This window comes from Balaenoptera physalus (genome assembly GCF_965194825.1).
Source record: "Balaenoptera physalus genome assembly, chromosome: 13".
Taxonomy (NCBI): domain Eukaryota; kingdom Metazoa; phylum Chordata; class Mammalia; order Artiodactyla; family Balaenopteridae; genus Balaenoptera; species Balaenoptera physalus.
The window spans coordinates 3,531,695-3,556,402 of NC_138892.1; the positions used below are offsets into that span (position 1 = coordinate 3,531,695).

Here is a 24,708-nt window from a genome sequence, read left to right on the forward strand (position 1 = left end):
GTAACCTCACAGAATGAGGTCTTCCGTTGCTGCTGTAACAGATTACCACAAGCACAGTGGCTTGAGACAACCCAGATTTACTCTCTCACCATTCACTAGGTTGGAAGCCCAACACGGTCTCTCCGGGATGCAAGCACACTGTGGCAGGGCTGCGGTCCTTTCTGGAGGCTCCGGGGGACCCTGCTTCCGGGCTTCTCCAGCAGCTAGAGGCACCTCCACCCCTGGCTCGGCGCCCCTTCCCCCGCCTTCAGAGCTGGCAGCGTGGCATCTCTGTGACCTGGTGTCCGTCATCACTCCTCTTTCTCTCACTCTCTTCTCTGCCATCAGAGGAAGCGTGTCCCCAAAGGCGGGGCTTCCTCTGGTTGAGGAGCCTCTATGGCGTCTGCCCCACCGGGTGACGGGCGACACTTCCAGGCCCAGATTGCGGGTTTTCTCCAGCAGCCACTGTTCTAGAGGAACTGTGCGGGGGGCGGGGGGAGGCATCTGTCACCAGTGGTTCCTGGAGATAGTCAGGACTTCAGAGGCGCTGTCAGTGAGCACGAGGTCAAGGCCAAACAAGAGTCCATATGCAGTGTTGGAGAAATGGAAACTTCTAGAACTAAACGAAGCCAGGGAGCGTTCTTGAACCAGTGCCTGCAGGTGCGCATGTGCAGGACCCCCTCCAGCCAAGGAGAGAAGGAGGAGAAATGGCACATGGGTGTACTTACCACCTTACCCAAGGTCACCTGCCAGGGCTGCCCGGGTCACCAGCGACTCCGACCATCCAAGCGGCTGCAGGAGCTTGGTGGCCTCTGCCCAGCTGGGTGGCAGATGGCACTTTTGGAGCCGGAGCCTGGAATGTTCCAGACTGGTGCTTGGCCCTCCTGTGTCCCTGGGCTGGCTATGGGCTGCTTGCAGTAACTGAAGAGGCCTGGGGGACCCAGCAGGGCCCCTGGGCTCAGCGGCCCGCAGGCTGGGTTGAGGTGGTGCATTTGTTAAAAATTGCATCTTTACCGCCCACAGCTCTTTTGGGCCGACAGCCGCTCCTGGACCTGCCCGGGGCCGGAGAACATGTGAGTGTCCCTTGGCAGGTGCCTGGGGCCATGTGATCATGCCGGCAGGGCAGGCCGATCGCTAGTTCTTTTAAATCCACTTTGGGCTTAAGTCTTTGCTTTGGGCAACTTTGCCCATTTTCCTAGGACAGAGCAGAAGGGTGGCTTTTCTGGCTCTGGCAGGGAAAAGTGAGGCTGGACGGGCTCCCTGTTGGCCCCGACGGCGGAGGGAAGCCCCAGCTGGCACTGCAGGAGGCGTGGAGCCCCCGGGCCAGCCTGGCAGCCACGGGGTGCGGAACCCCGAGCCCCACTGCTGCCCGGGCTCCTGGTTCTTCCCAAGAGTCTCAAGCCGGAGGACGAGTCCAGAAACCTTTGTGTTGTTTCCTAGAGCAGGGCTGTCACCTGGATGCGATTGTGTCCCCGGCGGACACCTGACAATGTCTGGAGACATTTGTGGTTGTGACAGCTGGAGGTGGGGAGGGGTGACTAACTGGCATTGGGGTGCTGCTTGGCATTCTCTAGCGCCTGGGCTGGCCCCAGGCCTCAGGTTATCCCCCGCCAGCCCCTGAGTGTCCACACTGCCGCCCGCGGCGGAGGGGGCCCGCCCTGACGCCAGAGCCCCTGCATCACTGCTTTTCTCCTCCGAATCCTAACACAGCCTCTGGGTCAGGCCTGGTGATCACCACGAGTCCCCAACAAGGGGTGTGGTGAGATCAGACTTCTGGGTTCCCGTTCGGCCAACGATGCCTACGTATTGTTCAGCCAGTACTTGAAATAAAACAAAAACCAGGAACGACAAAGGTCCCTGATGAAACTCTCGGTGTGATCCCATCGGAGCTGGCAGCGGCCGGTGTGTTTTCACTGCGGGCATGTGCTGGTTTCTTTTGCAGTGTTTAGTTGATGGTGTAAACAGCTGGTGGTGGCTCTAGCTCCCCCTAAGCAGTAACAGCGTTTTCACCATCATCGCGGGTCAGAAGGTGGCGCCCGGCTCTGAAGGCAAAGGCCGTTCTGCTCCCAGCGCTCGGCTGGGAGTGGGGCCTGGTACAACTTCAGCCTTCCAGAAGGTTCCATCCAGCATGGACATGACGAGCTGCTTCTCATGGAACAACTTAATGGTGTGGAATGCTGCATTAGATACTAACTTCGGCCTTGGGATAGGAGCTTTATTTCATACATGACATTAGGAGAGCACATTGCTGAATCAGTGTTATCCTCTATCAGGCAATTTTAGAGTAAATAATAAAAGTGGGAGTGACAAGAGAAGGAAGCTTTAGGGATCTTGGCTGCTTGTTTTCTCATTTCTTCATTCTCCCTTTATGTTTATTTATGTACTCATGTTTTTATTTATTTATAATTGTAGTAAAATTTACATAACGTCAGAGTTGCCATTTAACCGTTTTTAGGTGCACAGGTCCGTGGCGTTAAGTCCGTTCACACTGTTGTGTGACCATCACCACCGTCCGTCTCCTGGACTTGTTCATCTTGCAGAACTGAGACTCTGTCCCCATTAAACACTAACCCCCGATATCCCTCCCCCAGCCCCTGGCACCCACTGTCTGCTCTCCGTCTCTGTGAAGCTGACCACTCTGGACACCCCATCTCCGTGGGATCACACGGTATCTGTCTTTTTGTGACTGGCTTCTCTTGCTCAGCACACTGTCCTGAGGTTCATCTGCATCGTAGCTGGTGCCAGGATCCCCCTCCTTTGTAAGGTCTCCCCAGTCCTCATGCTTCCTGAGGCCAGGCATTTCCTAATGTGTCTCGTGCGTATTTGACTCACTTGATCCTGATGGTCTGGAGATGTAGCTTCTTCTCCTCTCTCCATATCTTGGGAGAGAATAATTTCTTGTCATTGCTAGAATTTTATAATTTTGGAGGGGAGGAAGGATGCTGGGTCCATAAGCGTGCTTGGAAACAGAATAATGTGGCAAGATCAAATCACATATTTACTTTCAATGACTGGATTTGAAGCTGTAGATATTTTAAAGCGGAGCATCAAATTGCTCATCCTTTACCCATGCGTGGGCTTCCTGGTGCCCGTGTGTGCATTGCCATTTGATTGGAGCAGTGATGTCCCAGCTTTGGGATGACTTGAGGGGACCCTGCAGCCTGGCCTGGGCCCACGTTCACAGGGGGTTTGTTCTTTCCCTCCTGGCTCCTCACGGCTATGGCAAGTTTCTTGCACCTGGTTATATTTTATTTGGGGTGGTTACTAAGAATGGTAGCCACGTGGAGAGTTGACTGAGTGCTTTCCGAGTGCTTGAGGGCGCTTGCCGGCTGTTCCTGCCCAGTGTCTTGGGGGTTTTCCTGGCATCCTCGTTGGGGGTGCCCTTGCTGCTGCCCCCCTTACAGATGGGCCGAGCAGGGCTTGCTCCTAGGAGCCCCTGACCAAGTTAAGGGGGAGACCGGGCCCGAGGTCAGGACTGGGGAGGGGTCGTGACATGGCCCCGTCACAAAAATATACGAAACGCGTGATTTTCATCCTGCCCGACGATGTTTCTGGCACTCGGATCCCCCGACGTGGTGGGTCGGATCGTCTGTCGAGCGCAGCTGGGCGGCTGGGTGCTCTGCGCACAGCTTACCTGAAGCTGCTGTGCGTGGGTGCGTCTCTGGGTGTGGGGACCTGGGCCCAGCCTCCCGTTTCATCCTCTTGATGTCACAGCGGAAGTAGGAGGACCCGCGCGGGTGGACGCTGGGGACGCAGGGAGGAAGGGCACTGTTGCCGCCGCTGGGATTCTCAGGAGGGGCAGCGGAGACGAGGGTCCTGGACGGGACACCCCTGGCGAGGGGCATCGCCCTTCCAGCAGGGAGCCAGCGTTTGGTGTTTAAAAGAGCCATGCGTGTGCCTCAGAGCTCCTGGGATAGTCTGGGGCGTTCGTTTTCACATGTAAACTAGATGCGTCGTGTGCAGTGAGTAGACTGGTGGCGAGGCCCGGCACCCCGGAGAGGTGGGTTGTAAATGCTGCCTGATTCTGAGCCCCCTGAGCTGTCTTTCTCTCTTTTTTTTTTTTGGCCGCGCTGCATGGCATGTGGGATCTTAGTTCCCCGACCAGGGATTGAACCCGCGCCCCCTGCTTTGGAAACGCGGAGTCTTAACCACGGGACCGCCAGGGAAGTGTCCCCCGCAAGCTGTCTTGGTTGGCCAGTGGGTGCCAGGTTGAGGGGACTGGCCCAGGTGCCCCCTGGCAAGGCAGGTTGGGGTCCCCACTGACGCCTGGATCCCAGGCCTGGCTCCTCTGAGGGGGGTGTGGATGCAAAGATAGGGCAAGGCTGGAGGAGGGGGCCGGGGGAGGAGTCAGAGTGGGGGGCTCGAGGTCATTTCAGGTGAAGGAAGAGTGGCCGAGGGCCTCAGATATTAAGGTGGCGGGCCCAGTGCAGCGGGCCCAGTCTCGGGGCCCTGTAGGAGTGAACGTCCCCTGAAATGGGAGTTAGGGATTGAGCGCTGTGTCGGGGAGCGTCCCCCAGGCCCAGGCTCCTGGGTGGGGGGGCTGGGCTTTGGGGGGCTGCCTGGGGCCTGCAGGGGAGGGGCTGTGAGGACCGCGCCTCCAGCAATTTGAGGGAGACGATGGTAGAAATGACAGGGCGAGGACATGGGTTCCAAAGGAGGAGAAACCCAAGGCGTGGGCTGCCACTGTCGGCGAGGTCCCGGGATGCGTGGGGACAGGGAAGGAGGACCGTAGATGCGTCGAGAGCAAGTGCATTGTCTGATTTGCCTGAGATGCTGGTGCTTGAATGGGGCCCTCCCCTTCAGGCCTGAGGCCCCTCCTCCCTGGATGGGGCAGGACAAGCAGCGTCTTCTCAGGCCAGCGTGCCCGCCAGGCCTGACACCAGCTTTTGCCCCACTGTCCCCCAAACCCCCATCACCCTGTTCCCGGGAAGGGAGACCCTGTCCTGAGTCACAGGTTCTGGGTTCAGCTTTTGCTGCCCCAAAAGGAAACCACTTCAAAGTCCCCCCTCCACCCCAGCAGGCACTCCCTGCCCCTGGTGAGGCCTGGGAGGGGGCAGGAGGGGGCAGGCTTTGTGTCAAACCGGCCGGACGGCAAACAGTGCCCAGTGGATGTGGCCGCAGCTGGCCTACTGCAGCGTCACGGGCTGTGCCAGCCAGGCCTGGCAGGGCGTTGGCGGTAGGAGATGGAGATGCCCCCCCAACTTAGACCACGGTGCGTGTGGAGTGGGGTGACCAAGACGCTGGCGTGTGGTGCTGGTCCCTCCTGGCACCGCTGCATCTCCAACTGCTGGTGGCCCTGCCTCACCGCGTTGTCCCCAAGGCTGCAGGTGTATAACGGGTCAGAAACCGGTCTTTTTCCACGTGGACCCTCCGAGCCAGGACCATAGTTCTCTGGACCCTCTGCCCACCGTTGGAGGGGCTCAGGCTCAGTCGGTCTGGGCCTGCCACTTGCTGCCCGAGTGACCTCGGCCGGGCCTGCTGGTCAACTTCCTTGTGCGTTGGTGTTCTCATCTGTGCAGGACCAGCAGAGGTGTCCCTCGCGGGCTGTGACAAGGGCTGGAGGGGCGGCACTGCGGAAGGCGTCGGTGTGGAGCCGCTGCGGGCAGTGGTGGGGCACCGTCCGGGTCAGCGAGGTCTACACCATGGACGTTTCCCCCGCGTCCACCCCCCACTGCCCTACGCCAAGGGTCCAAGAGGCGGCAGCGTCAGAGGACCTTCCCCTGCCCCCGTGGCCTTGTCTCCCCCAACCCACATTCCCATCTGTCCGGGGTGGAGTAGCGTCCCCCCGAGTTCGCGGCCCCCTGGAACCTCAGCATAGGTGTTATTTGGAGGTTGGATCTGAGCAGATGTGATCAAGCTAAGCACTGACACCTCCTGGATTCGGGTGGATCCTGATCCAACGACGGGTGACCTTTTCAGAAGGGAATCCGGACACAGACTCATGTGGGGAGAGGCCACGTGACGATGAGGCAGAGACGGGAGTGAGGCATCTGCCAGCTGGGGGTACCAAGGACTGCCAGCAGCCACCGGACGCTGGGACAGAGCCACGGGACGCATTCTCCCTCCGAGCCCCCATGTGGAGCCAACCTGCTGACACTTGATCTTGGACTCCTGGCCTCCAGGCTGTGAGGGGATCAGTTATGTGAGCCTCAGGCTGTGGTGCAGCCCCGGGACTGACACGGCCTCCCGCCACCGACTGGCCAGGCCTCGCTGCTTTTAAAAGCATTTTGTGCTGGGAAGATGGTTGCACGCCACTGTGTGACAAGGTCCGTTCCTCCGTGGACCCTGCCCTCCCCGCTGTCTCCTGGGGTCCTCCTGTCCTGCCTCTTGCAAACTCGGCTCTGTCCCCTGCCCCCTTGTGGGCCACCGGCTCCTTGGGCACTGAGACCCCCAGGGCTGAGCGGGCCACAGGGATGAGATTGTAGACGACGGCTGTCCTCTGACCAGAGCTGGATGCGTGGACAGGCCCCACCCTCCGTGAAGACCTGCGAAGCCCCCCTCGCCTGCACCGTCGGGGGTTTTGCGGGAAGCACCTGCCGGTGGGCACCCCACAGCCCCGCCCTGCCATCTGTTCTGTCTCTTTCCCTCTGTGACTTAGAGACAATAAGGGGACTCACCTTTCCTAGGGAAAGCCATGGAAACTGTGCTGGCCCGGTTTGGAGGCGTTGGTTCCGGCGCTGTTGTTTCCAGCCACGGATGAAGTGCCTACAGCACAGGTTGGGGGGAGCCCTGGGTGAGCTCCATGTTTTCCAAAATGAAAACAGCCTTCTAAGTGATAAACCTAATGGATGCTCAGGCAGGAGAATAAAACGATGTAAGAAAGTGTAGGGGAAAAAGCGAAAATCACCTAAATGTCAGCAACATTCCTGACCAGTACTTCTCCAAACGGTCAGGGTCATCAGAAACAAGGAACGTCTGAGAAAGTCCGTCACAGCCGGAGGAGCAAGGAGACAGGACGGCTCATGTCCTGTGGGGTCCTGGGACAGAGAAAGGACAGTAGGTGAAACCAAGGAAATATGAGTGGCGTATGGACTTCAGTTAATAATGTGTCCGTATTGCCTCATTCGTTCTAACAAATACCTCACACTGACGTCACAATAGTATTAATTGCAGGGGAACCTGGGTGCTGGGTATACGGGACCTCCCTGCACTGTCTTCGCAATTTTTCTGTTCATCTAGAACTGCTCCAAAATAAAAAGTTTATTTAAAAGCAAAGTCAGCGACCCACATAGAATCACCGTCAGCACTGAAGTTTTTGCTGTCCCTGCCGACGGCTCCCTGGATTTGTGTGCAAACATATTTCTTTGTTTCATGTGAAAAGTGACTGACTTTTCCTTTTTAACATCATGTTGTCTGGATCTGCCCTGACACCGGTGGAGGCGAGTGTCACCTAGTGGGTTTCGCTGAACCGAGCTACAGGGTGAGAACAGCCGTCCTTTATTTCAGTGGCTCCCTGTTGATGGGCAGTCGCATTCGTGCTCGTGGCGACTCAGAAATGCAACCCAGATGAGTTAAGCACAGAGCGTATTCATTGTCTCCAGGACCTGGTAGTCCAGGACGGTCCATGGTCTTGAAAGAAATTAATTGTAAAATTAACAGTAAGGTGCGTATTTTATTTTCCAGCACGTTTGACGTGAGTTAATATTTAATACTATTTTCTGGTCATTACGTGGCCCCTGGTTCCTGGGCATTCCTCCGTGCCGTGCCTTCCTGGGCTCCCTGCCCATCCCCGGGGAGGGAGAGGGCAGAATAGCCTGAAGCATGCCCAGACGGTCTGAACTTTGAGCTTAAAATCAGCATGACCCTCAAATCTTGGACCCTAGCAAATTTGTGTGTGGTTTAAGATTAAAAGGATGTTTCATAACAACTGCCACCAGGAAACAAACAGTATCCTATATCCTATATTATTGTAATGGGCCTTTGCCAAAAAAAAGAGAAAAGAAACACCCACAGAAAAATAGCTTAGATGGAAAAATGGAGTCTCTGATGCTGTTTGTGCCAATGTCAATCTTGGGGTTAAAGAGATGCCACTGGAAGAGGGACTCTGGCCTCCCTCCCTTCCCTGAATGTTTATCCAGGAGCTTCTGAGTGCCAGGGACTGTTCTAGAAGTGACGGGCACAGCAGGAACAAGACCTACAAGTTCTTGGTCCTCATGGGTTCACTGCGGGGAGAGACAGATATGAACAAATAAAAGCAGCTTGCGGCCGCTCCTGTGAGGGAGTTGAAGTGAGGATGTGGCAGAGCATGGGGGATGCGGAGGGCCCCTCTGATGAGGGACATGCAGCTGAGACCCGGGTGGCCCCGGGAGCAGCCACTGGCGACAAGGAGGGCGGTGTTCCAGGCGGAAGATGAAGTGTGCAAAGGCCCTGAGGCAGGGAGGTGTCTCTGAGACAAGGGAGGGTGACGGGGACGGACCACATAGGACCATAAGATGGGGTAGGCAGTATGGGTTTTATCCTGGGTGCCATTGGGGGCCCCAAGGGAGTGGTGTGATGTTTTAGGATGAGTGCTGTGGCCACAGTGTTTTAGGACGTTTTAGGACATCCCAGTGTTTTAGGACGACTGCTGTGGCCACAGTGTGAATAAATGTGCCCTGTTGCCTGGGTGTAGCCAGTGTGTGGGGGAAGGAAGGAGGGTGGTGCCATCTCTGAGGCTTCCTGCCGTATGGGCTGTGCCATCTTTTGCCTTAATTTCTTTTCCTCATTACTTATTCTAGCCACTGGCTCTTTGTTTTGTTTTGTTTTGAATTTTATTTTATTTTTTTATACAACAGGTTATTAGTTATTATTATATACATATTGGTGTATACATGTCAGTCCCAATCTCCCAGTTCTCCCACCCCCCACTTTTCCCCCCTGGTGTCCGTACGTTTGTTCTCTACATCTATGTCTCTATTTCTGCCCTGCAAACAGCTTCCTCTGTACCATTTTTCTAGATTCCACGTATATGCGTTAATATACGATATTTGTCTTTCTCTTTCTGACTTACTTCACTCTGTATGACAGTCTCTAGGTCCATCCATGTCTCTACAGATGACCCAGTTTCATTCCCTTTTATGACTGAGTAACGGCCCTTTGTATATGAGCAGCAGATACGGTCCCAGCGTCCACCTTCAGCTCCGCGGAAGCCACACACAGAGCTGAGCCCTTACCTCGCCGGCCTTTGGGTTTTACACCAGCCTTTGGGGTGCCCTCCCCACAACGAGGTCATACAAATATTATTTCCTCTTTCAGATTTGGTCCTTCCAGGGAATTCCCTGGTGGTCCAGTGGTTAGGACTCCGTGCTTTCACTGCCGGGGACCTGGGTTCAGTCCCTGGTCAGGGAGCTAAGATCCTGCAAGCCATGCAGCCAAAAAAAAAAAAAAAAAAAAATACAGCCTTGCCAGGTTATCGTGAGGACCAGATGGAGTGCTCGGTGCCTGACCTACTAGGCAATGGTCGTCATTACTGGGGGGAAGCCGGGGCCCCCCTCCACCAAGCATGTGTTCGTGGGTGTGAAACTTGACTTCCCAGGGTCTCAGTTTTGGTCACCTGTCCAATGGGGTGATGCTGATTCTCTCAGAATCTCTCGGAATCTCAGGTTTGCCCCTGAATGTGTTGTGACTTGTGGAGCAGTTACGTTTCTCTGTTGTCTGGACGCACGGTGACTCACGGTGTCCCCCGCCAAAAGGGGCTTGTGGCACCTGAGTGTCTGAGGCAAACAGTCCCAGGCGCAGAAGCTTCTGTGCTTCCGCTCCCCGTCGTCCTAAGGGCTCCCTGCAAGCTTGTGCCTTGATGGGGACTGTGCTGGGTCCAGAGTGACGATATGGCCTCCAAGTTTTGTCACCTGACTGCATCCTCTCAGGGGTCCTAAGACTTTCCTGCAGCTTCCCGGAAATAAGCCTGCCTTTCGGGTGGGCACTGCCAGGCTTCAGCTTCGGGAGGGGTGGGACCCGCTGGGGGCTCACAGGCTTGCCCAGATGCCTCATGGAAACTGGGGTGGGTGTGCTCGAGGGGGGATCCATCAGGGCTGCAGGGACACGGACCTGAGCTGAGCCAGAAGGATGTGAACTTTGCCAGGTTTTTCTCGGGTCCCAGAGCACGTTTGGGGGGTGGGCACTGGGAGGCAGGTGCAGGCCCTCTCTGGGCAGCGTGGCTGCATCTATCAGGGCTGCCCTGGAGGTGATGATGCCGCCCTGTGGCCATCGTGAGCAGAGCCCCTGTGGCGGCCCCTGGACAGTTCCTCTGGTTCTGGGCGCGGAACCTATGGTCTGCTCAACCTGATAACCCAAATACCCCACCCTTTCCAGTCCCCAAGTCCTAAGTGCCTCGTTTCATGAGCGGGTCACCTGTGTTGGCTGAGATGCACCATCCTCTCGTGCGTCTTTCTGAAGCAGCACGTGCTGTCCTGTCCTGTGTGCTGGGCGCCTGGAGATGAGTAGGTCACAGCTAAGAGCAGAGAAGCCGCCAGCATTGCACAAGACAAGGCCGTACCTGGGCTGGACCGCGCTGGACACTGTGGGGTCTGAGCTGGGCTGGGGGATGGGCAGGGTCACCTAGTGGCTGGAACAGGTGCAGAGGAGGTAAAACAGGGGCTCTGCATCCCCACGTGTCTGGAGCAAAGCGTGTGAGGCTGGGGGGCTGGATCGTGGTGGTTGTTGAGACGCCCTGATGAGCAGTTGGGGGGTTCCACTGGGGGCTTCTGAGCTTGACGGGCATGATGGGAGCCGAGTGTGGAAGGAGGGGAAGGGGGTCTGGGACGTGGGGTCAAGGTGGTGGTCGTGGGAGGGGCGGGGCAGGGCATGGGGCTCGGGGGTGTTGTTCCCGGTCGGGCCGGGGTGGGGACCGGGCAGGCAGGCCTCCGAGTGACACCCCCTTGTGTCTCGCAGACGGCATCCACAGCGTGGCGGCGCTCTGCACCCTGCGGGTCACCGTCATCACGGACGACATGCTGACCAACAGCATCACCGTCCGCCTGGAGAACATGTCGCAGGAGAAGTTCCTGTCCCCACTGCTGTCCCGCTTCGTGGAAGGGGTGGCCACGGTGCTGTCCACCACCAAGGACGCCGTCTTCGTCTTCAACATCCAGAACGACACGGACGTCAGCTCCAACATCCTGAACGTGACCTTCTCGGCCTTGCTCCCCGGAGGCGTCCGGGACAAGTTTTTCCCTTCGGAGGACCTACAGGAGCAGATCTACCTGAACCGGACGCTGCTGACGGCCGTGTCCACCCAGCGCGTCCTGCCCTTCGACGACAACATCTGTCTGCGGGAGCCGTGCGAGAACTACATGAAGTGCGTGTCGGTGCTCAAGTTCGACAGCTCGGCCCCCTTCATCAGCTCCCCAACCGTGCTCTTCCGGCCCATCCATCCCGTCAACGGGCTGCGCTGCCGCTGCCCACCCGGCTTCACCGGCGACTATTGCGAGACTGAGATTGACCTGTGCTACTCCAGCCCCTGCGGTGCCCACGGCCGGTGTCGCAGCCGGGAGGGCGGCTACACCTGCGAGTGTCAGGAGGACTTCACAGGTAGGTGTCACCCTTCGTGGGTCCCGGGGTGGCACAGGCGGTGGGGAGGCCCCGGGTCACCTCTGCTTCACACGAGGTTCCCAATCCGCAGGTCGGAGGGTGTCGGGTGGTTTCCTCTGTCCACTTCCCTCCTCGGGGACAGGGTCAAAGGATGGACCGTGGGCCTGGGCGTTGGCTCTGCTTCCTGAGCACAGCCCCAAGGTCTCTACTGATCCCGTGCCACTTAAGTCACCCTCTTTATAAGGACAGTAGGAGGAGGATGATAGTGCCAGAGCCACCTAAAAAATCTGCGTGTCTGTAATGACATGTGCTTTTTATAAGTGGCTTCAAATTTAAAGCAGTTCATTCCGGACTTCGAGTTTAATTGGTTACTGGAAAACAGTGTAATAATTGGGATAGAAATTGTGAGCCACTGATCACTTGGGTCTGGAAAGACTGTTGGTTTTTTCGTGCCTCATTGTCACTGTAGAAATTACTCATTTTCTCTGCCTTGAAGATACACTTACCTCGAGACGTCCTGATTTGTCACAAAGATGAATTGCTCTAAAGGCAGCCAATGGTTGTTTTTAAAAATAAAGAACCCGCCGAGGGCAGTACAGAAACATATGCTCTTGCTTTGGTCTTCGATGGCCTGTTACATAGAAGGACGGCTCACTTGACAAACAGGTGTACTGTGGCAGATGGTGACCGTCTGTCTTTTTGGAAAGTTCTCTGAGGTTGGGTGGGACCTGATTCATCCCAGAGAGTCTTCCGCGGACTGTGTCCTCGGTTGATGTGTTTGGTGTAGACAGCGGAGAAATGGTTTCTGTGCGTGTGGGACGCAGCGCAACTGATGGAGCTTAGGACGGGGCTTATAGTATTGACAGGTATTCATCGAGCAGGAAGGGAGTAAGCCTGGGGTGGGAGCACGGAGAGAGGAAGGCGGCCGTGTGGTGCTTTGCATCTGAAGAGGAGGAGCCCCAGCCAGAAGAGGGGGCGTTGGGCAGCCTGGGGAGATGGGTGTGCGCCCCGGCTTGCCGCGTCTGAGCACCAGCCTGGTTATAATCTGCTGGCACCGCTGCGGCGAGAAAGGCTTGATCGCCTGCCTGTGTCTCCCCTCCCCTCGCCCGTCTGTGTCTGTCTGCCTGTCCATCCGTCCTGTCCGGCTCTGGAGATCTCTTCCCCGCGGTCTCTCAAGTGTTAACCGTAAATTCCTGGCTACGCTGGAGCTTGGTGGTGAGCGGGGAAGGAAGGCAAAGGAGACTCCAGCCCCCAAGCCCACGCCTGAGTTGTCAGGGGGCTCTGGTTGTGCCGAGGAGCCGTGCCACGCAGGTGGGGGTCCGCCCCCCCTCCCCTTCCCTCTGCACGGCGTTGAGGTGGCATCTCGGCCTCTTCTGAAGTGCCTGACCGGGTGTGCCAGCCGCGGCACAGTCGAGGGGCCGGTGTCCCTGTCCCCCTCTTCTTGCCACATGGCCTGGATGGGGAGTGCTTCTGCGGATGACTCCTGCTTCAAGTGGGGAAGCCATAGCCCCGGGAGAGAGCCTGGTGCCCTCCAGGGAGTCAGCCAGTGAGCAGTCATTCACTCGCTCCACGAGCATAAGTTGAGTGCCTGCTGTATGCCCGGCCAGCGTACGCAGCAGACCTACCCCTGCCCAATCAGGTGGGCCACCCAAGGTGACCGGCCCTCTCCCTGGTGGAGACATGTAGTGGTGGGGACCTGGTGGGGGACACCCCTGAGCAGCCCCAGAATCTGGTGATTTCATCTTGAAGATGGGTCTGCAGGGTGGGGTCTACCTCGGTCGAGGACACCAGCTTGTCTCGTGGCTGCAGCAGCAGTCCTGGCTTCCAGAAGTCCCGGATGTGAGCTTGGGGCCATGTCTGGGCAGGACAAGTAGAGGCCGCTAGGGACCCGCGGACCCTGGGTCCCCTCCAAAGAGGCCTCAACCCATTGGGTGGAAAGGACTTCCAGAGTTCTCAAATTTTGTTTTCATCGCCAGAGTCATTTCTAGAGAAATTATGCCTGGGAATGACCCACTGTGTCATCACCACTGAAATGTCTTGATTGGCAGGGGGCTAATTTGAATGTCTTTGGTACTAAATTATCATATGTATTTCCCTCCGAGATAAGACTGATTCAGACTGATTATTTTTACTCGGTCCCCCTTCCTCTCTTTCTTCCTTTCTTCCTTTGAAGCCCTGCTCTCTTGGTGCAGGTAATTGAGCCCATTTATTCGCGGTGAAAGCCGTGCTGTCGTCGCCAGGGTTTTATTACTTGCTCCCTGGTAAGCCGAGCTCGGGCCTGGCAGGCGGGAAGCTGGAAGGGGCCCAAGGCCGCCGGAGGACCCTGGCTTCCTGTGTTGCCAGACGGGAGACGAGCTGGGTGAAGGAAGGTATCAGTTAATTTCAGGAAAAGCTCATGAATTTGATGCTGGAAAAATACCCCGACAGCTCCCCTGTGTTTCTTCAGTCCGCTTTGGCCTCAGGGAAGCTCCGAGGCCCCAGGGAAGAGGACTCCCCGTCCTTGTAGGGAGAAGGCATCTCCCCTTCTCATGGCTCTGCATGGGGGCCTGGCGGGGGTCTGCAGGGGACCCCACTCGGAAGGGAACGGGGACAGAAGGACTGGAGGCATCGAGGCGCAGCTCAGCAACTGTCATGTGTGACAAGCATGCGCGCCGGGTTCCTTGGTTCCGACCCCTCTGTCTTCCAGCCTGTGAACAGCGTAGCTTTGGTTTTGGCTTTGCTTTTGGTTAAGCTCCCCAAGGACGTAGCCCGTTCCTCCCATCTCCCCACCCCCGCACCGGCCGTCCCTCTGTCCTTGCCTCCCTCAGGACCCCCAGCCCAGCGCTGTCCCTGCTGTCGGAAGGTTCTGGAAGTTTTCCCAACTTCCTTGGACAGTGACCGTCGATCTTCTCGGAAGCTTCCTCGGTGCCTTGTTTATGCGTTGGTTGCTCTGCTCTCATTTTGGGTGTGATCCACTTATTTCCAGGACCCTCAGGACAGCAGCAACCTGCAGATAGTACTTATTGGGCACTTAACGTGCTGTACTGTTCCAGATGATTCTACACTGCTACCCCAATCCTCCTGGCAGCTGTACGTCCCCATTTCATAAATGGAGAGACTGTGGTACGGGGCATTAAAGTTTCTAGCCCAGAGGTTCTCAGCGGGGGTGATTCTGCCCCCGGGGGACACACGACGGTATCCAAAGATGTTTTTGGTTGTCTCAGCTGGGGGTGGGGTGCTCGTGGCGGGAGGCCAGGGGTGCTGCCTTGCGTCCTCCAAGGGTACAGGACGCCCCCCACGGAGAATGGTCCTCGTGTCTGCGGTGGAGGTGGAGGAGCCCTGCTCTAGACCCGGGCGAGGGGTGAGTCGGGATTCGAACCCGGTGCTCTGGCTTCTGAGCTCAGGCTTGTCCGCCCTGTGGATTCCTCGAGGGCGGAGTGGCCTGGTTTGCCTGTTTATTACTGGGTCCTTTCTCTTGCTTCCTTGACTTCACGGCATCTATTAAGAAGCGCCTTCCGCGTGCAGGGTTCCGAGTGAAGTGTGATGCGTAAGAAGGAGCAACGTCGCTGAGCAGTGGCCCCAGGGAGGGGGTTTCACTCGCGGTCACCCCGTTACCCGAGGGGGTGGCAGGAAACTCCTCCCGCCCGGGAGGACACTGGACCAAACCCATCCAGGGCAAGCCTCAGGGTGGGATTCTGCGTCCGGGTCCTGTGGCCTCTTGATGCGTCGTCTCCCTAATTAAAGAGTCTGATCACTCCTCGCTGACATGGTGGAGAGCACGTGTCCACCCAGGCTCTGCTCCAGGTCCTTTCCCCGTGCCTGTCACGACCCCATGGGGTAGGGACAGTTGTCACCCATTTCAGGGACACCAAGATGCAGAGCCGGGTGGGGGGCCCCGGGGATTTCCTTCCAGAGCCTCAGGGGCCGGCCCCGCCCCACCCCACTGCCCCTTGCTGGCCTTCCAGAAACATGCCCGGCTCCTCTCCCCGGGGCCCTGCCCCTCGAGTGCGCTTTCCCTTGCCTTCCCGAATGTCACCTCCGTGTCCCCGTTCCTCTGCCCGCCCCTCCCCCACGGCAGAGGTCGGAGGCTGGAGTCCAGATCTGCTCGGTGCTGTCTGCCCCCTCCCCTCTGCGTCCAGCATCTTTGTCCGTCAGCACAGTGCCGGGCACACAGTAGGCGTGTGATAAATAGCATGCGGGACGACGGGGTCAGGGGTTAAGTGGGCCATTCCTCCTCGCAGGCCTCAGAAAACGTCCTGGAGTTCTGGGATTCTGTGCTGTGCTCAGAGCGGAGCCTCTGCCGCCCCCGCGGCTGAGCTGGAGGGGACGGGGCTCCCCCTTCCGTCCGCTGTGTCCCTTCCTGTCCTGCTGGTGGGTGTGCCCACCAAGGGCCACTCGGGTCACTGCCCGGCCGTGTGCCCACGCGGCCCCGGCCCACGGCTGCCTTGGAATCCCTTCCCCTTCCTCACACACATCCTCCCAGGGTGAGAGCAGCGGGCAGTGATTTATGTCACAGCCACGTCGGCCCAGGGGTGCATTCCTGAGAAGGCGGCAGCTTTGATGTCACCCGGGAAGGAGGGCTTTCAAGGACCTCTCGGTCATCTGCGTGTCAGGGGGGACAGAGGGGAAGGTCCCGTTTATTCCTGAGCCTCTGTGTTTAGACCCCAGGCCGCTTGTCTGGGTTCAGAGGGTGTTTCGGCAAATACCAGCCAATAGTCCTGCCTCTGTGTGTGAAGCACACAGCTGTCCCTGGGCTTCGCACATCCAGGCTGCTGGACCCTGTGTCGTCAAGGGTGTGCCCCAGCTGGATTTAGCCTGGTTTGGGGGTCAGAGGGTCAGGGGCCACTTAGGAGAGTCTCAGTGACGCTGGGTTTGAGCTTTGTGCTAACAGCCCCAGGATGGGATGTTCCAGTTGGCCTGTGAGGGGGGCTTCTGGGACCCTGACTGTCCCCCGGGGTGACCTCAGCAGGGCTGGGGGCCCTGACTGTCCCCAGGGCCAGGATATTTTGTGTAGGTTCAAGGCCAAGAGAAACTTTTAATGTAAAAATCGAATCATCTTTTCTGTCCATGGGGAAAAATTTAAATCAATTCTGGCACTTCTCCGATTCTTACTCCAGCTCTGAGTTTTATCTTGAATTCTCTCATCAGAGTAACAGTATCTCCATCCTCCTGGGGTACACTGACCCTGCACCCCCATATTAGACTAAAAATGCTTCGTGTGTCTGAGCCGTGCCGTCCTCCTGTGGGGTGACATTCACATAACACAGAGAAATAAGTTTGCTGCACTTACTGCAATTTACTGGATTAAAGCTCCACTTGGAAGAGTTCATCGTCAAGTTGAATTTAGTCCTTAAACCGGAGAGTTAATTATCATTCAAAATGAAAATCGTTACCTGGCCTATAATTAAAATCTCAAATAAATCAGAAACAGAATCCTTTCTTAGGAAAATGTACTTTTCAGATACTCAGGATTACTCCAAGTTTCTCTCTCTTTAGCACCTCTCCAGTCTTTGACGTTGGGTTCTTTCTACTGGTTCCAGGTTGGGGATATCCAGCATTTCTCTAGTACATTATCGTAAAGCTAGGGCATTATTGCACTTCAGGAAGACTTTGTGTTCCATTAAAATCATATACAGAGAGATTGCGGTGGGGATAGATTTAGCCAGGGATCGCCTTTTCTCTTCCATGGAATTCTTTCTCCCAAAGCTGGGGTTTTGACAGACAGAATAATCATCCTCCTCGTCTGGCCAGGGTGTCCGAGCACAGCCAAACGGCCGCTGGGGACAGGGACGGGGGTAACAGGGCTTCTGGTAGCTTCCTGGGGCTACTGTCACAAAGGACCACACACTGGCTGGCTTAAAATAACAGAAATTGGACTTCCCTGGCACAGTGGTTAAGAATCTGCCTGCCAATGCAGGGGACACGGGTTCGAGCACTGCTCCGGGAAGATCCCACATGCCGTGGAGCAACTAAGCCCGTGCGCCACAACTACTGAGCCTGCACTCTAGAGCCCACAAGCCACAGCTACTGAGCCTGTGTGCCACAACTATTGAAGCTTGTGCGCCTAGACCCTGTGCTCCGCAACAAGAGAAGCCACCGCAATGAGAAGCCCGCGCACTGCAATGAAGGGTAGCCCCCACTCTCCGCAACTAAAGAAAGCCCGCGCGCAGCAACGAAGACCCAACGCAGCCAAAAATAAAATAAATTTATTAAAATAAAAAAATAACATAAATTTATTCTCTCACAGCTCTGGAGGCCTGAAGTCCAAAATCAAGGTGTTGGCGGGGACTTGCTCCCTGCAGAGGCCCTAGGGGAGAGTCCTTCCTGCCTCTTCTTAGCTTCTGGTTGTCCTGGGTGGTCCTTGGCTTGTAGCTGCATCTCTTCAGTCTCTGCCTCTGTCCTCACATGGCAACCCCGCCCCTGGTGTGTTCTGTCTCTGTGTCCAAATTTCCCTCATTTTAAAAGGACACCAGTCATTGGACTAGGGCCCCACTAGTCCAGTATAATCTCATTTTAACTTGATCACATCTGCAAGAACCTATTTCCAAGTGAGATTAATTCACAAGCACCAGGGGTTAAGACTTGAACATGATTTGGCTGCTGGGAACACAGTTCCACCGGCCTCAGGGCTTCTGGGGGTTGGTGGTGGTGGCCACTTCTTGTCGACCTGCTTGTCGAGCGTCTGCTGGGCCAGAGGACACAGAGGCTCTGGGTCAGAGGCTCTGACAGGCTTCTGGGGTTTGTTTTCTTTTTAGAGATCTAAAAACAAGCGTTCCTCATGTCCACCCAGCCAGCTTCTAGGTGGGTCAGATGAGCTGGGTGCACGGCGTGGGTCGGTGAGGAACACGGGTATACGCTGAAATGTCTGACCACGGTGAGCAGAGTGGCCTGAGGACATGCCACGTGCGGTTAGAACCTTCCTGGGTTGTCGTACCCGCTGTCCGAGGGGAGACGAGGCTCCGTGGCCAGTTCCTGCCGGGGGTCTCCCCATGCAGGCTGTGAGTATCCGGTGTGTGCGCGTGTGGAGAGCAGCTGCTTCTGCAGAAAGAGCCGGAAGGCAGGCTCCATGAGAGCAAGGACTGGGCTTGCCTGCTCCCTCCTCAGCTCGTGTCCTGCAGCTGCTGTGACAAAGTCCCACAGACGAGTGTCTTAAGCAGTACAGATTTATTCTCGCGGAGTTCCTTCTGGAGGCGCCGGGGGAGATTCTCTCCTTTTCCAGCTTCTAGAGGCTGCCTGCATCCCTTGGCTGGCAGCCCTTCCTCACCCCACGCCAGCCTCTGCCTCTGTCATCACAGCTTCTGTGCTGACCCCCGTCCCCCACGAGGACCCTGGCCATTACCCCGGGCCCCCAGGAATCCAGGGTAACTTCCCTGTCTCAAGTCTCAAGATCCCTACCTGAACCACACCTGCCAAGTCCCTTCTGTGGTGTGAGGTCACATGGCCTCAGGCTCCAGGCAGTAGGATGTGGATGGCTTCGGGGCTCCGTATTCTCCCACCGGCGCCCGGCACCCCCTTGACGCTCAGTCAGTATTTGTGGAGGGATGCGTAAGCGAGGCCTTCGCCATCGGCACTGGGGTCCGTCCCTGCTCTTTCTCTGGAGGCACCGCGTGGACCAAGGGCCACCGGGAGTTACTGGGAGTTCAGTTTGAGCCCTTGACCCGTGACTGGCCACCCCCGACTTCCCCAGGGAGCGTGGTCTCCGCTCACGCTGTTGCCCATCGCCCCGTCCTGAGCCCTTTTCCTGATGTGGACAGACAGATGTCTCTTGTCGTGCTCCCAGTGCCTGCAGGGCTGGGGTAACGGGGTGAGACTTCTCTGCTGGGGTCGCCGGGCGCAGCTGGAGGAGGGAGGGTGTGTTAACCAGGGCAACGCAGCTGTCCTGAGTCCAAGCGGCGAATGCAGAATGCACGTTCTTCCCTCTGGACGTTCATCTGTCCCGGGAACCGTGCCTCCTCCCGGCACCAGGCAGGAAGGGGAATTGGAACCATCGGGGGCTGAGCTGCTGTTTTGCATGGATGATTAAGGTTTTACTTAGCATTCCGGCTGAGTTTGGACACGTCGCCATTTCAGAGTTGGCACGGTTTCCCTACTAACTGATAAAGTGCTGGGGACGCCCCTTTCTGGCCTCGCTGCCCGCAGCTGCGAGTTTACTTTCCACCGACAGGTTCTTCCCGTGGTCAGCAGGGACCCTCAGCCCGGCCTCCAGGCTTCCATCTTCCCTGGGGTGCAGGGCGTCTCCCACCCCACCCATGCAAGCCCACCCTCTCCAGGAGACCTTACCAGGCCCTCCCGTGCCCCGACCCTCAGAGGGCCCCATGTCATTAGAACTAAACCATAGTCCTGTGTCTGAGATACTATCCTGGAGCTGGTTCTTGGGACGTTGCAGGACAGATGCCCTGGCCCAGGGGTTTCCGGGTGACCTCTCCCAAAGCCGGGGCCTCCCTGGGTGAGGCGGTTTCCAGGCTGTGTACCGCCCCCACATCCTGTGGTCTCTGGAGAGAGGCCTGCAGAGGCCCACAAGGGCACAAGGAGGGCCCTGGACAGCCTCACCGTCGGGCCCCAGGACAGCATGAACCTCCCTCCCACCAGGCCCCCAGCGGATGTTGGCTGGGGCCCAGGCTGCCCCGGGGCGGGACCCTCCACCGTTCTGGGACCCCAGATGTCTCCTGAGCTGCCACCAGCTGTATCCTTCTGAGCCCACATCCTTGGCCGGGAAGGACCCTGCCTTTGCTTTCAGGGGGTTGAGTAGCCAAGATGGGGTTCTGGGCGCTCAGGCCCTGGGGGTCAGGTCGGCGAACTCTCCCCTGGTCACCAGGTGCACCTTTGCCCCAGGCACCCCACGTGCAAGTGTCCGGCCCTCTGGGGGGCCTCCCCCACCGGCTTTGGCAGCCAAGATTTTGGGGTCCACCTGTGTGTGTTCAGTTGGTGCCTCCTGGGTCCTTAGCTGCTGCCCACCGTGGAAGAGAAAGCCCAGGTCTTTGTGGTGACCTGGGGGACAGAGGGGGCTTTCTCTTCCACGGCTCCAGCTCCGCTGAGGCTTACGGAGTCGCTGAAGGTGTTAGGGGCGCTGCTTTCTTGGGGGATTGTCCCCAGGAAGAGATTGCTGCTGAGTCTGGCCAGTTTCCGGGGTGTGTTTAGGATTTGTAGTGGTTTCCTGTGACTGCCGGAATAAAAGACCGTAGGCTGGGTGGCTTAACACAGCAGAAATTCATTCTCTCACGGTTCCAGAGGCCAGAATTCTGAAATCAAGGTGTGGGCGGGACCACGCTCCCTCTGAAGGCTTTGGGGACACCGGGGGGGGTGGGGTGTCCTTTTGTCTCTTCCAGCCGTGGTGGCCTCAGGCTCCCTGGGCTCGTGCCTCCATCCTCACATGGTCTGTAAACTCCAGCTGTTCCTCTTTCATGAGGATTCGCGTGATTGCAGAGGGCCCACCCGGGTAACAAGGAGGGTCTCAGTTCAAGATCCTTAATTTAATCATGTCTTTTGCCACGTGACGTGATAGTCACTCTTTTGCCGCATGGGGTGATAGTCATAGGTTCCGGGAATTAGGATGTGGACATACCTTTTAGGAGCCACCGTTTAGCTGACTTCAGGGTTGGTTATTTTCTGTCCCCCCCACCCCCCAATGGACGTGAGCAGGGGGTAGGGAGAGCACTCCCTTTCTGACAGGAGGGGTCCCCAAGTATGGCTGCGGGCCGGGCCGGGTACCTGCACCAGGAGTTTGGAAAGCACTGTGATTTTTCAGGTTCGCCGGGTTTCAACCTCTCAGGTGTGTAGGTAACTCTTGACTTACAGCCAGGAGCCGTGGAGAAGCTGGAATCATTTTTTTTTGGTGCTGGAATGCATTTTTAATTTATATTTTAGAAAAATGGGTGTGTCGGGGTTCTGGGAATTTGCTTCAAAGACAGTAGTGAAGTCACCCCGAAGCCCCAGCCTGGGGCAGGCCTGCCATGGTCTGGGCTTCCGGCCTCCCCGCCCCGTGGTGTGGGCAGGTGTCTGGCCTCTGAGAGGCCCTTCCTGGCAGCCTTGCCCCGTAGGGGAGGGGGCTCCAGGGCCGGGCCAGGAGGTGAGGCAGTCCAGTAACCTTGAAACTCAGAGGCAGAGGGGGGGAGAGGCTTGAAGGGAGCTGGGGGTGGGGAGCGGGCCAGTGGGGGGCTTGGGTGGACAGATGGGGCCTCCAGGCTCAAGAAGCCAGTTCAGAGCAGGGGGTCATGTGACAGCCCACACACCAGGTGGTCAGCTCAAGAGCTTCACAGAATTAGCCGATCTCACCTTGAGCCCGGCCTCCTAGGGGCTAGGCTAGCCCCGGGGCCAGAAACAGAAAGCCTGCCTTCAGGGAGGGTTTCCAGCCGGGGAAACTGAGTCAGTGGTCGGGAGCCTGCTCGGGGCACCTCTGCAGGGGGTTAGGTGGGAGGGTGTGCCTAGGCCGTGGGTGGGTGGATGGAAGGGTGGATGGACCGATTTTTTCAGTGTTGAACCTTTTCAGAGACCCTGTCCTTGTCTCTGTGCTCCTTCTGAAGCTTCCAACACAAGCTGTGCGGGTGGATCACTGCCTCCGGAGAGTCTAGTTTTTCTAGTTCAAAGCCCTGAGCTGTCGCTTAGGACCAGAAGGCAATTGTCTCTTTATTTATTGAAAAACTGAAGTCATAAAAACCTCTACACTCCCTTCTCTTCCTGGGGCCCGGCCCTGGCCCTCCTCCAGGGCCGAGGGGTTCGGCCTGGCTGCGCTCCCCCTCCTGCTGGCCCCCAGCTCCTCGTCTCCCTCCTCCTCATCCCCCAGCAGCCCCGGCATCTTCTGAAGCGCCTCTTGGCAGGAACCAGGTTCACATCGTCATCTCCTGCTTCCCATCCTTCCCCTCCTCCCCCAGACCTGCCGTGACTGTCACACACACGTGCACACACACCCCGCACCACATATACACGCCACACAGACATACATCACATCCCACACACACACACATCACATATACACACCACACAGACATACATCACATACATACACCTCATACACACACATATCACATATACACACCACAAAGACGTACATCACATACATACACATACCACACATCACACACACACATCACATACCATACACATCACACACACACATCACATACCATACACATCTCACACACACACACATCACGTATACACGCCACACAGACATACATCACATACATACACATACCACACACATCACACACACACACATCACATATACACACCACACAGACATACATCACATACATACACATCTCATACACACACATATCACATATACACACCACAAAGACATACATCACATACATACACATACCACACATCACACACACATCACATACCATACACATCACACACACACACATCACATACCATACACATCTCACACACACATCACGTATACACGCCACACAGACATACATCACATACATACACATACCACACACATCACACACACACACATCACATACACACGCCACACAGACATACATCACATACATACACATACACACATCACACACACACACATCACATATACACACCACACAGACATATATCACATACACATCTCATACACACACATATCACATATACACACCACAAAGACATACATCACATACCACACACATCACACACACACATCGCATACCATACACATCACACACACACACATCACATACCATACACATCTCACACACATACATCACTTACACATGCCACACAGACATACATCACATACATACACACACCACACACATCACACACACACACATCACATATACACGCCACACAGACATACATCACATAACACACACACACACTCCTGTGCCATCTGCCTTCCCCCTGCCAGGCCCTGCTCCCCACGGGTCTCTCTACAGCGAGGGGTGTTTGGCTGTGCCCCTCCTCCTTCGCAGACCTGACCAGGTGCACACCCGTCACCCAGCATCCGGCGCAGCCCCCGATATCCCTGTGCTAATGCTGGGGCCCTTTCCGGGGCCGAGCCGTCTCCACCGCCACGGACGCTCCTGCACAGCCCGGCTCAGACGCTCCCCCACTCGGGCACTATGTCTTTCCTCCATTTCCCTTATCTTTAAGGAATATCTTTTTTGGTTACAAACAAAAAATAGTATTCTTATACCCTATGCCGGGCGTCAGCTTCTGGCCTGTAAGATGGGGGCGAATGAGAGTTCCCACACCAGGGGCTGCGAGGCCTCCTCCGCCCCTGTAACCCTGAGCCGGTATCACAGCCCCCCTGCAGACGAGCCCTTGTTTAAGCTCTGTGAAGCTGGCGCTCCTCTAGGGCACTTAACGCTCCCCACCCGAGGGTCTGTGGCTTTGGCACTACGGGCTGGGGTTCCTGTTGTCCCCCCACCCCCAGCCCCAAGCCTGGGTGGGACAGGCATCCAGTGACGGGGACGTGCGTGAGGTCGTGGCGGCTGGAGGGGCCTCGGCTCCTGGGAGCTCCTGCTTTGCAGCTACGAATGCCTTTCTATGGGGCGGGGGTCCTCTCCCAGTTTTCCGTGCGGGGTTCTGCGTTGGCAGCCGTGACCAGGAGGCCAGGCCTCAGGTCCTCCTCGGCAGGGGGTTGCAGTGCCACCTGCGTTATTGAGCGAGGCTGTGGGCTTGCTCGGGTGACCCCGATCCTCAGTGGAGGGCGAGGCTGGCAGTCATAATGGGTGGGGGTTGCACAGGGGGAGGGTGGGGGCACCTTCCCCAGGTTTTGAATGGCTCAGAGCAAGCATCTGACTCTAAGCAGGATACCAGGGTGCTTGGAATAAGTTTGGAAGCCCAGCTTTACTTTGAGAATTCCTAGAAGAGGAAAGGTGAAGTTAAATCTTGTTAAGAAAGCGTGTCTGAGAACATTTATTGCATTAAAATAGTGTTTCGGGGCTTCCCTGGTGGCGCAGTGGTTGAGAATCTGCCTGCCAATGCAGGGGACACGGGTTCGAGCCCTGTTCTGGGAGGATCCCACATGCCGCGGAGCAACTGGGCCCGTGAGCCACAACTACTGAGCCTGCGCGTCTGGAGCCTGTGCTCCGCAAGGAGAGGCCGCGAGAGTGAGAGGCCCGCGCACCGCGATGAAGAGTGGCTCCCACTCACCGCAACTGGAGAAAGCCCTCACACAGAAGCGAAGACCCAACACAGCCAAAAATAAAAATAATAAATTAAAAAATTAAAAAAAAAATAGTGTTTCATGTAAGAGCTGTATATTAAAAAAAAAGATACAGGGCTCACTAA

General features: G+C 56.8%; 2 protein-coding genes across 5 annotated transcripts in view; both read left to right on the top strand.

Annotated features, from left to right (window-relative positions):
• CERK (ceramide kinase) overlaps window positions 1–9,472 on the top strand; it is a 215,672-nt gene extending 206,200 nt beyond the window's left edge. Inside the window, exon 14 of the transcript XR_014252760.1 lies at window positions 9,460–9,472. The gene's annotated coding sequence lies outside the window, so the exon portion shown is untranslated. The remainder of the gene's footprint in view (window positions 1–9,459) is intronic.
• Window positions 1–24,708, top strand: part of CELSR1 (cadherin EGF LAG seven-pass G-type receptor 1) — a 150,428-nt gene that overhangs the window by 43,980 nt on the left and 81,740 nt on the right. For all 4 annotated transcript variants that reach the window (XM_082422193.1, XM_082422190.1, XM_082422191.1 and 1 more), the window contains exon 2: window positions 10,849–11,487. In XM_082422193.1, coding sequence (XP_082278319.1) covers window positions 10,849–11,487 — 639 coding nt within the window. The remainder of the gene's footprint in view (window positions 1–10,848; window positions 11,488–24,708) is intronic.